This window comes from Rhineura floridana, chromosome 9, assembly GCF_030035675.1.
Source record: "Rhineura floridana isolate rRhiFlo1 chromosome 9, rRhiFlo1.hap2, whole genome shotgun sequence".
Taxonomy (NCBI): Eukaryota; Metazoa; Chordata; class Lepidosauria; order Squamata; family Rhineuridae; genus Rhineura; species Rhineura floridana.
In genome coordinates this window covers 26,214,236-26,226,376 of record NC_084488.1, presented here as the reverse complement: position 1 = coordinate 26,226,376, position 12,141 = coordinate 26,214,236, and the positions used below count along the sequence as shown (strand labels likewise).

Here is a 12,141-nt window from a genome sequence, read left to right as displayed (position 1 = left end):
CCCCTCCAGTGTCCTTCACCAACAATTTGGTCACACCAGAACTTAAAGACATATAAATTTCTCCACAACAGCATGGCTCACTTGCCATTTAGCATTCTCCTGAATCCCTTATCATTGGTGTATGTCTAGAATTACCTTGTTGAGTTTGAGAAGGAGCGGCCAAGATTTGGGGTAGTTCACCAGATCAGCCTAGGCATGATAAAGAGAATTTGTATAGTATAAAAATCCAACACCTCTCAAATATTTTTTTTTCTACCTTCATGGAGCCTTCTTGATTTTGGCTTTTCTGCTGAGAAAGTGGTTAGCATCTGGCATGGAATCTTGCATGCTGCTGAGGGTTCTGGGCAGTGTTCTAGGGGTGTGCACATTGTTCAGGCCTGTTGAGCACCACTGCTGCTTCTCATTAACTAAAAGTGTGCCCAAGGACATATTTTGCAGCACATCGTTGCAACTGTGAATTGTAGGGAAAGATTTGGTAGTTGTGTGCAAGCCGTGATACTGATTGTCTCATTGAGGAACCCTCGATATTTCCACAGCACCCCATGGTTCTCTGAGCCACAGCTTGAAACTACCGTTCTGCACAACAGACTTCTTGCTCATGTGTAAGAAGTCCCACCCTAGTGACATGTAACAATCTGTACCCACCGGGGCTGAGCCATGGCATTCTTCTGCCTGAAGCAGATGACAAGATGCATCCCCCATTTTTACATACAAAAGTCAGTCAGACTGATAAGTCAATTTTACTTCACAACCAGCGATGGGATGGCATCCTCCATTGTACCACAGGATAGCAGGCTGGCTTAGGGGCTGCAGGACTGGTCAGGTGGCACAGACAGTTCTGTCTCCCAACAGAGAGGAATAGCTGGGATGAGGAGAGGGGCTGCTGTCACAGCTGTCCACAGCATCTACCACCTAAAGAAACTGCTTCACTCTGGCTAGTTGTAGGGCTGGCCTCGTTTCCCACCATGCATCCCCTTTTCCTGAAGATGCTATTTGCTGCTGTGGGATAACTGTTGACCAAAATATGACACTCCCAGTCTGGATGGGGGTGGGGTTGTAACTGTTTTTTCCTAAAGGGATGTGGCCATTTGTTAGTCTGGCCTGCAGTTGCACTTTTGAAAACTTAATATCAGGGTGAATGTCTGCATCTGGGCTTCCTTGAGCTATATAGAGCTGGGTATTCTAAGCAGATAGCAACCAGGAGAGTTTGTGGGGAAAGTTGTCTGTGTTGCAAAGCGATCATTTGCCTTCTTGCAAAGTTCATAAATAGTAATGCTGCTTTGGGATCTTAACGGTTTTTAACTTCTGCTTATTTGCTTTAGAGTTTTCCCTGCAACATAACTGCTGTCAGGTTCTAAGGCTGTTAAACAAAAGGTAATATGTTAATTATATAAATAGAATTACTCTAAAAAGTAACGTCTGAAGTAGTACCTGTCAGCTGCCACAAAAAGGCCTGTTTGATCACACTCTTCAAAAAACATTTTTACACATTTTAATAGATTAAGAAAGAAAAATTATATTTAAATAGCTTTCCCAATCACTGGATTTTGACACTTTTTAACCTACCTGCAAAAGTACATTATAAATAGCTTCTTCTCTCTCAAGGTGTTCATTATACCTCACTGGTTCTTGTTACAGAAAATGCAAATGTAATTTTTTTTAATACGCATTCTCAGTATGAGCAATTCCTTGTTCCCGTCAGTGCGTGTTTTCACTGTCAGCATTTCACAGCTGCCTAATTTCTATTTTCTTTTATTTGGCAACTGACTTCATCTCTGCCCATTAGCCTTCTGAAAAATCGGGAAACTCTTTTGCTTTTTCCCCCCTTTTTTTTAGGGGAGCAAGCAGTTGCTTAACAACTATCCCGTCTACATCACTAGCAAACAGTGGGACGAGGCGGTAAATTCCTCAAAGAAAGATGGGCGGCGGCTCCTTCGATACCTCATCAGATTTGTCTTCACAACCGATGAGCTTAAGTACTCGTGCGGCCTTGGAAAAAGGAAAAGGTCAGTGCAGTCAGGAGACACTGGTCCTGAAAGACGTCCTCTGGATCCAGTAAAAGTAACATGTCTCAGAGGTACTACATCTTCTCACTCGGTGTCCACCATATGCAATCTCATTTCACCACATTGGCTCGGGCTTTTAGACAAAATTTTTAGCTTCTTGTTATCTACAGCAGCTTTCCCCAGCCTGGTGCCTCCCGAGTGCTTTGAACAACAACTCCTACCAGCCCCAGCCAGCACAGCTGTTTTAGCTGGAATGATGGCAGTTGTAGTCCAAACATCTGTAAGGCTCCAAGTTGAGGAAGGCTGATCTAGAGGGAAGGCGGAGCTTCCTGTAAATGTTGTGGTCATGGGGCTTAGGTTTAGCTATCAGTTGGTAGAAGACTGGTTGGCTGACCACTTGCCTTTCTAAACCATTTATCTAGCAGTTTTCAAACTAAGTTCTGAGGAATTGGGGGGCTCCTCAATAAGACAATAAGCAATAGTTGGAAAGAGTCTCTGAAAGACAGCTTCCTCACCACGACTACCACACTTCCCTGCAATCCACAGGCCTAGGGAATGTTTTCTAGGACACATACTCAGTTGTTGCTAGGTGTCAGTGAGATCCCAACTGCCTTCCTGTGAGCTGAGCATGTGTCCTGACTAGAATATATCCCAGAATCTACTCTAGCCTGCTAAAGAGCTCCTTGGTAGACAAGATAAAGTGTTTATGACCACAGAAAGTTTGAAAAATGCCTGAATTAGTAAGTTGAAACAAGCATGCTTATTTCCAAAACCTCAAAAGAGATTTTTTGACAGTATAATAGGCACAAACAGCTGCTCATTCTGGAGAGGCCACCTTTAATGTTTTCTTTTTCATTCTCCAGCATGGTAGAAACACAATTAAAAATAGCCTCCATAGTAAAAAGGGTGATCTTACTCGAAGCCCCGCTGATCAAAACACAGTCTAATTGCTTATAATTGACCCTGTCTATTTAATCAACTAAAACTTCGATCAGAGTTTCAGTTAAACTTGATTTAAAAATTGATTAAGGTTGATTAATCTACTTATTTTAATCCAGTTACTTGGATTCATTATCTTTAAAAATGTGTTTTTGCCCAATTTAGGTGGTGTTTTTGCTCAATTAATCCTTTATTTAATGAAATGTAGCTCTTGATTGAAATCAATATACTGTGTTCAGAAGCAATTCCAGTTCTTTTTTCCTTTAAATAAGAGTTAGATTTTTCCCCCCCGAAGTCTGTTTTTTAATGAGATATGGAAAGTATTAGTAATCTATTGGCACAGACAATATCCGCAATATTCTAATCATACTGTTGAATCTTATGGCTCCTATCCAGTCACAGATGCACACAACTTCTTGTACACAGCAACTAGTAATGTCTGCATTAAAAGATGCAGCAAGCAAGGTCTGTTGGAGATGAATGTACAGCATAACATTGATATGTGAAAGTCTGCTTTCACCCATTTCCCTTGCTGGGTTGGGACATACGGGTTTTGTAACTTTTAAGTGCAAGGGGTTTCTTTTTACCCAATAATAAGTTTATTTCAGTGTTGTTTGTGCTATGCTATAGTTATGTAAAACAGCAAATTATATCAAGAAGACAAAATTCCTTCTCTATAACATCTAAATCCAGAGGCACTGAAATGGGACTTTTCTAATACCAAACACACTAGTCCCAATCCAGCTGTAAGTATTCATAGCTAGTGGCTCTGGCAGGCCCATCACGAGCACCAAGCATCCTGAGCATTTGCCAGGGTCCACGCATTCAAGCAGGGCCCACTGGGGCTGATTCCTTGTGTACTCTCCCCTCCCAGTGACTGCTGTCACATGGTTGACTGGCCAGCCGCACTGCTACAGCCACCACCCTCATTCTCATGCTCATGCTCATGCTCATGAACTGGCTTACCCCACAGCACCACTGTTAACAAGCCAGGGAACTAAGCAGATGGCCCAATACAGTACTGCTGCAGAAAACCACTGGTGGCTTCTCTCTCTCTCTCTCTCACACACACACAGGCTCACAGGCTTACCAAGTGGCAGTGCTGTAACGCTCAGCTCTCTGGCCCATTGTAGTAAGCCCACTCTCATGCATGGGGAAGGCTGAGACCAACAACAACAACAGCAGGTGTTGGTGGAGTAATTGACAGCGGGGAGGGGGGTTGGGCTCTGAATGGGATGCACATCCTCTCTACTTCAAAAGATGCATCCAGCTAGTGGGGCCTGATTTGTGATGCAAAGGTGGATCCACATCCATGTGCATATTTGCTTTGGCTGCACATAGACATGGAAGTAGATATCCATCCCTTGCTGGACCAAGGCAATTGTTCAACATCAGCATTCAGAGGCACCTCACACTGGCATGCCCTGTTGCTCAATCAAAAAATAAAATAAAATCCAGGTGTTAAACTTCTTCCATTTAAACTGTATAATGTATGGATAAATCTTACCATTCAGGCATGCCAGCATTAACTGAGATAATTAGGCAAAAATTAACAGTTAATAATAGGTCACTGTGTGTTTAGTTGCTTCTTGCAAGCAGCCAATACTTAACACTGTTGAAGAGATACAGAGAGGCTCCACGTTGCCATTGATTGTGGAGTCGGTATGGCTTATGCATACAGGTTTTTTGCATCATCAAAGTGCCATCCCCCCATTTCATCTGGATTTACTCTCCGAGTTTCATACTTACCAGATTTTCTGTGGAAATAACCCACATTAAATAGGAAGGTCATATGGGGCAGCGTTTTGATGAGGACATAATGTGGACTTTGTGCAAAACTTGCATGTAGGGGCAGCTCCGAGTCCACAGTGAACTGCTGCGTGGACCCAGGACCCAGTATTTGAAATGGATTACCACTGGTATTGTTTCTGTTTCTCCAAACTGTACATTTGTTATGTTGAAGGAGGTGCTTTTTGTTTGTTTTCTTTAATAGGCCTAGACTGTTGGGCAGAGTAATCCTAGAGACTAGGGAGGAGAAACCAACCACCTTTTCCCTAAGTGCTGCCAACTTGTGCAGGCAGAGTGGAAGGTGGGTAGGATGTGGTTTTTCCCTTTTTAGTTTGGCCTTCTATGCCTCTTAATAAGTTTTAAATAAATTATTATAAAAACTATGAATAATGACTAAAAACATCCAAAAGAGCAGAAAAGCAAAATACTCCAACTAAAACTAAAAAAAAAAAAATACAGGCCAGCACAATTTAGCAATTGCACCATGGGTTGGCCTTCAGACTCAAAGAGTCAGTATCATAACTATACAAGTAGATTGAGGGTGGTCATTTTCTTTTTAAGAACTTTCCCCTCCTATTGGTCTCCATGAGAGGTAAACAAACTAAGCCAGCTCCAGGACTGGCTTAGTTTCCACTGCCCCTTCCCTCTCATTCTGGGGCATATCAGGGGAGCAGAAAGGCTTTAGATCCTGCAGATACACAGCCTCTCCTGCCACTTGCTTCCTTTATGCCCCCCCCTTCGCGCTTTTGCCCTCTCTGACATTGGAGGAGCACCACCTGCGATTTATGGGGTCATACCTTGAAAAATCTTGGGACCCCCTTCTAGAGGCTGTAGGATCACAGCCTAAAATAACTTGTGACTCCTTGGGCCAAACATCCTACTTTTGCTGCCTGCTTGACACTTCCGAAATGGGTTAAGCACCTGGTGGGCTGAGTTCAGCATGGTGAGACACAAGTAAAGCAAGCTCAACACTGTCCATTTAAAAAGACTCCACATTATCACCACAAACATTGCAACAACATCAAACTTTTCCTGGAGCTTAAAAGAAATGATGGAACTACATTTATATCCTACATTGCTTGCGGCCCCTCGCATAGACTTCACATGTCCTGCATCTGATCTGGAACTAAAGGGTTTAAGGGTTGAATGCAAGTTCAAACAGATGCCTTTAATGTCAAATCATAATTTATAATGAGCTAGAGGCATAGTGTGTAGCTTCTCCTCTCCAACAGCCACCCGTATGCACATTCACATGCCTGCCTGCCCCATCCAGTAAGGATGAGAAGGGTGCAGAATCAGCTTTTGCCCAACGCTTCCCTTGCTGGACTGGGGAACAAATGGATGAAAAGCTGTACCTGCATTGTGTGATGTGCATTCGGTGTGGCCCCCTTCTACTTAAGGAAGGAAGCACATTTCCATGCACACTGCAGCTTGTTCTTTGTGTTCATTCCCTTCCATTTCCTAGTCTATTAAAAAATGCAGTAGGTTTATGTCTGGTAATATAAAACCCTCTCTATACTGCTGGACATCTGAATGAGAGGCTCATTGGACTAAACAAAATCTCTGAATAATGTTGGAATGTTGCCTCAAAATCCAGGTATAATGCTGTTTCTTTTGGCTTTGGAGTTTTTCTGGGAGCCTTCCTTGGATACTTCAGATATAGGGATGGAGAATCTGTGGCCCTCCAGATGATGTTAGACTCCAATCCCATTAGTCCCAGCCACCATGGACAATTATTAGGGATTCTGGGAGTTGTGGTTCAACAGCATCTGGAGGACCACAAGTTCATCATCTGTATTCTGATTGTCCTAGAGGTGAGGAGCAAAGGCTTCTACATTGCCATCATCCTCTTGAAGCTTTTATCACCAGCTTTTAGCCAAGGCATTTTTGTCACAAGCCAGACTGGGACAGAGCACAGGGTGTAGATAGTGAGACGGTCTGCCCCTCACCTTGCTTCCTCTAATGCTGGGTTGTATCCAGTGTTAGTCCTACTCATTGTAAACCTATTGAAATAAATGGACATGACTGACTTAGATTCATTAAACTCAAATGAGTCTACTCTGAAGAGAGCTTAGTTGGATAAAACCCAATGAGTCCAGTAGTTTCGCTAGAATTTCAGGTTTCAGTTAGATGGAAAATGATTGACACTGAAAACACATAAGTGGTTTCTTGAAAACACTCAGAAACTAGAGATCTCTGTGGCATTTCCTTTCGGTGGGGATGGGGCAAGGCTGTCTATGCTGCAGATGCACTGAAGCACAGCACAAGCACAGAATGTGCTATCGGGGCAGAACTCAGTGGCCTGAGAACCTTGCCTTTCAGAGAGAGAGAGATTTTTAAAGGAAACTCTTAGCCGTTAGTGATTGCATGGATGCCTGCAGGAATCTCAAAAACCATTTTCAGTTATTTTAGCGGGGCCTTCAGAGCTCTGCATGCCTCCACCCCACACTCCCCATCGGTAGCGAAACCAGAATGAATTGTGTTGAATAGTATTACTTGGTGAATAAGTTGTGCAAACTAAGAGGTTACGCCAGTTTATGTTCATTTTACAAACGGAAATTTCTACTTTTTGGTGCAGAATTTTATTTTATTATTATGAAATAAACACTGTCCCAGTCAGTGAGTAGCTTGTCTCCAATGCATACATTTTCCCACAGTCTTTTCTGTATTTTTTGTACTCCTGAGCCACCACCTGTCATTGTCCCTTAACATTCTGCGCATCCCATCACTCCTTTCCTCCCCAGCACCCCAATCGCTAACCAAATATGCCGCAAAGTTTTAGAAACCCACATTGTGCAACCATCCTACGCAAATTGCCTTAATTTGCATGCTATATTGCAAGCTCTTTATGGGAGCTAGAGGGAGGGCGTTATTCTAGCTGGTGGCATTCTGTGGCTGCATGTTGCCAGAGTAAGTTTGGGGATTCACTGTCTTAGTATTGCCTACAAGAATTTGTACCTGATAAAGGGTCATACGAATGCTATATATTCACATGTCATCGCCCAGCTTGCAAGAGCTAATGATGCCAGTGGGCTGAATTTGCTAACTCCACATTTTCCTGCAGAATTCATTAGGATGCACTGCACTTCCAACCCTGATTGGTGGATGCCTTCTGAGGAACAGATAAACAAGGTGTTCAGTGATGCTGTGGGACATGCACGGCAAGGACGCGCAGTGGGGACGTTCCTCCACAATGGTAACTCATATTACGAAGGGATTGAACAACACAGTTCACAAGACGACCTCTTCAGTAGGGGCATCCATGATGGATCTGGAGACTGATGGCAAAGGGGAAGAAATCCATACATGTGCATTAAGGCAATGAAAGAGACAGTGTGTTCGATGTGCCGTTTGATGTGACTTGAGAATCCAAAGCATGTTCAGAGTCTTGTTTCATCCAAGGCCTTCCTATAAAATTCCATAATGTTTAAGCCTAGTTCTTTAAAACAGAATATAAGGAAGTAAACCTATTTCTGGGTGGCTGGGGAACTGAATACTGCTTCATACAAAATAATAATCATCCCTCCCCATAGCAAATTAGCGTGTTAGGTCAGGCTAGGATGCTTCTACCTTTCATGTTAGTTTTTTATGTGAAGGATTTTCTTACCTGTATTTTCTGTATGCAAGCCTCTACCTGCAATCTTGAGGTAAAACTCAGATACAGGCTTACCTTCTCACCTGATGTTTGACAATGAAAACTAGTTTCACATCTCTATACATCTTCAAAATAACGGTCAAATGCACAGTCTCTCCCCCCTCCCCCATTACACAAAGCATTACACTTTATTCTGAGTCTATGTGCAATTTTAGGATTAAATAAAGGACGTTGTCCTTTACAATCCACTAGGAATGTGTAGTGACATTTCATTAAATGGGGAAGTTATCAGAATCAGGGAGAGTTCTTTCACTTTGCTTTTTATTTTGGAAGTTTTCTCTTTTTTGGTTACCTAAATATACTAGCTCTAGTCTGTGATGTTTACCCACTACTAAAAGATTAATAAATCAAGGGACTGTTCCAAGAGATAACTTATTACTTTGCAAGCTTTGTTGCTTTAAATGTTTATGTATACACTTATTTTTGCTTGTGCCACATTTTGTTTTATGTACTGTCACTAGTTAGCAATTAATGTTACCATTTCATATTTTAAATTGAAATGTCACTAACTATCTCATAGGCCAAATCCACACAAAGGGCTCTTTATGAGTTTCCATGTGCTGTAGGAGTCCTCTGCTTTTTTACCTCCGTCATTTGCTTGCCATTATAAGGAACTGAGGTGTAAGAGAGCGACTGTTGCATTGCTCCCAACAACAAGGCAATAGGACCTGTGCGGTATTAACTGAAACAGTTTAGAGCCTCTCTATATAAATGTGCAAAATAAATGAGCATCATCTAAAATACATAAAATCCTGCAATATCATATTAGGGAGTTGCTGTTACAGACTTAAACAATGCTTCTAGAAATGGCAACTGTTGCGTTATTTTGGGAATTTTTTCAAGTGCTTCTTCCTTGGCAATGTTTCTGCTCACAAGGTGCCCTATACAAGAAGAAAAGCACTTCTTAGGTTAAGGCAGACAGCCCCACCACCCCAGCGTGCTATCAGATATCCCACTCCTACTGCAGTCCCCTCACTACAACCAATACCATCCCTGAGGACCTCCCAACCCTCAAGTGTGGCTTTTGGGCGGGCACATAGGACTGTGGGAGGGACACACGGGTGGGGAAGCCCCTGCTTTAGATCCAAGACTATGTCCTTATAGGATACCCAAATGGGCTGTTTTGGAAATACCCTCTATTGAGAGAGGGCGAGATAAATAAAAAGGTGCAATGGGAAGAGTGAGAGTGAGGGAGATCCCAACTCTATAGTGCCTATAGGGGGTGGGGAGCATGGTGTCTGTTCCATACGTGTGCTTGTCTCACTTCTGATCCAACACCTTACAGCCATGCACTGGCAACATGTGTAGGCCTATTTCATACAACTGTTAACGTAAAATGACTGGGCAACTCTTTCCCTACCCTGTTCCAATGGTACATCCCATCGATGTCTCACCCAGGCCCAGAGACAGGACACGCTAGTGTAGGGGTTGTGCTGGTGGGTGAAAAATGGAAATGGACTGCCCTCAAGTTGATCCTGACTTATGGCGACCCTACGAATAGGGATTTCATGGTAAGCGGTATCCAGAGGGGGTTTACCATTGCCTTCCTCTGAGGCTAGTCCTCTCCAGCTGGCTAGGGCCTGCTAAGCTTGCCACAGCTGAACAAGAAAGCCCCTTCCTTGTCTGCACCTGCCAGTCAGGGAGCAACTGGGGTTGCCCACGGCTGCACAGATGGCAGGGCACGTAACCCCTGAGCCACTCACTGTGGGGGTGATCTTTAGCTGGCCCTTGACACCCAGGAGACACGAGTGGGGATTTGAACTCACAGACTCTGGACTCCCAGCCAGGCTCTCCTCCCCACTGTGCTATACCAGCTGTGTGCTGGTGGGTACAATTCCGCATTTCCTCACACAGTCTCATACCATCTCTGGAATCTCAGAGAATAACGAAGTTTCAGGAATAAAGGCAGCCTCACTTCAGCAAGCCATCAATCCAGAAAAGAGGAGTGGGGCTCTGCTTGCTATTGAATGGCTTCTGCTGAATGAAAGTTAAATCGGAGCAGGACTTGGCAAGAACGCTGCTGTTCTGTACAAGACAAAAGACCCATTCACACGCACCGCCGCAGGGAAAGTGCTTCATTGGGGAGTATAATCCACCACAGAGATGTGTTTAAACAGCAAAAACCTTGGGTAGGGCTAATTGTGTCACTTTTTCTAGCCCATACCACAAGGATAGAGAACTTGTAGCTCTCTGGATGTTGTTGGACTCCAGCTGACATTGGCCTCAGGCAGTGGCTAAGGATAGGGGAGACAGTCAGCAACCCCTGAAGGGCCCTCTGTTTCCTGCCATAACATCTGGGAGGAAGTATGATGATTAGAGTTTAAGGAGGAAAGCCCATGCAAGTTGCCTTGCCCATGTCACACTGGTGTGAAGGCACATACTAAGGTGGCATGCAGTCGCTTAAAAAAAACCAGCTTCCATGCCACTGCAGGAGTAGACAAACGGGGCAAACCTGCTTGAAATGAGTACTGTGAAAATCCTTTTGGGGGGGGTATAGATAATACATGATTAAACACAAAATCTGTCATAAAATCCTATTTTTCCCATGTGTTTTAAAGGGTATGGCATGATCCAGCACAAGCTAAACACTTTTCAAGTACACACTCAGCTCTTATCAACTTGAATCCTTAGGACCTTAAAAAGGAGCTTCACTTTAGCTGGACCACATCCTTTATTTTATTTGGCTCAAATACCATCTCTGCATATTAATAGGCAATCACATTTCAGTGCCATCAGTTTCTGTAACAAATCTGTTACAATCAGCAGGACATTGTCGTTGCCAGCAGAAGGCCTGTTGGGAAGAGAAATGTGCCCATCCGTCAAAACATACAGCATTGCTGTTCTGTTTGTTTAGTGTTGTACTTAATACATCGGCTACCACATTGCAGCATTTGCTGGTGTATGTTTCCTGTAGTGACACTTGCTGATCTACTTGGTTAAAAAAAGTCAGATGGAATGCATGAGTCCATGTTTGTCTACAGTATAATCTCATGACAGTGTATTTTTGTATAAGCAGTGTGAAACCCAATGTTTGTGTAAGAATATAAGTAAAAGTGTTCTGTTTGAATTTTGCACACCAGATTCACATAACAGACCTCACTAAAGCAATATCATTTGCTAAGGCAATAGGTAAAGCCTAGCTCTAGTTTAATGGGCAGGGTATCTTCAGATTTCTACTTTGGCTCCACTCACACATTATAAAATGCAGCATGGAAGTTGCTTCCATGTGTCTTAGCTGGGGAAGGGGGAGGAATTTGTTCAGTCTGCTTTTTGCAGCAGACCAACCTGATTTGAGGTTCCCAGACTTGCTTGCAGATGAGAATACAAGCATCAGTTGGATTACACACTTCTCTGTATTGTGTGATGCAGCTTTAGTGCCAAAAGTACTCACAAAAATACATATCTTCAATAACAAAAAGAGAGAGCATATAAAATGCATAGTTTAGGAGGAAATACATTTAAAACCATGGCAACGTATTGAAAAATGCATTATTTTGATGGGAAGAGTGCATGTAATTTACATGCAGATCTTTTTGTGCAGTTGCTTCGAAAGTCCAGAAAAATAGGAGGGATCGGACCTATGATTGAGTGCCAGCAAAACTGGTTATGGGACAGACGTAGACTGATCCATCGATGCGTAGTCCTGGCCTCGTGGTAACATCTGTAAAGAGGAACCACTTGGGTCAAGTTCCAGAGTTGGTTGTATCCCACAACAGGCTCGTCCCTCCATGAGGGCAGATGATACAGTCATGG

General features: G+C 43.2%; 1 protein-coding gene across 3 annotated transcripts in view; it reads left to right on the top strand.

Moving 5' to 3' along the window:
- Positions 1-9,839, top strand: part of BEND4 (BEN domain containing 4) — a 34,523-nt gene extending 24,684 nt beyond the window's left edge. Inside the window, exons 4-5 of one of the 3 annotated variants that reach the window (XM_061584198.1) lie at positions 1,837-2,077; positions 7,798-9,839. In XM_061584198.1, coding sequence (XP_061440182.1) covers positions 1,837-2,077; positions 7,798-8,015 — 459 coding nt within the window. In that variant the 3' untranslated portion in view covers positions 8,016-9,839. Of the gene's footprint in view, positions 1-1,836; positions 2,078-4,938; positions 5,102-7,797 lie in introns of those variants that run through there. The other 2 variants (XM_061584200.1, XM_061584199.1) reach the window with 2 other exon arrangements.
- The last annotated feature ends 2,302 nt before the right edge of the window (positions 9,840-12,141 follow it).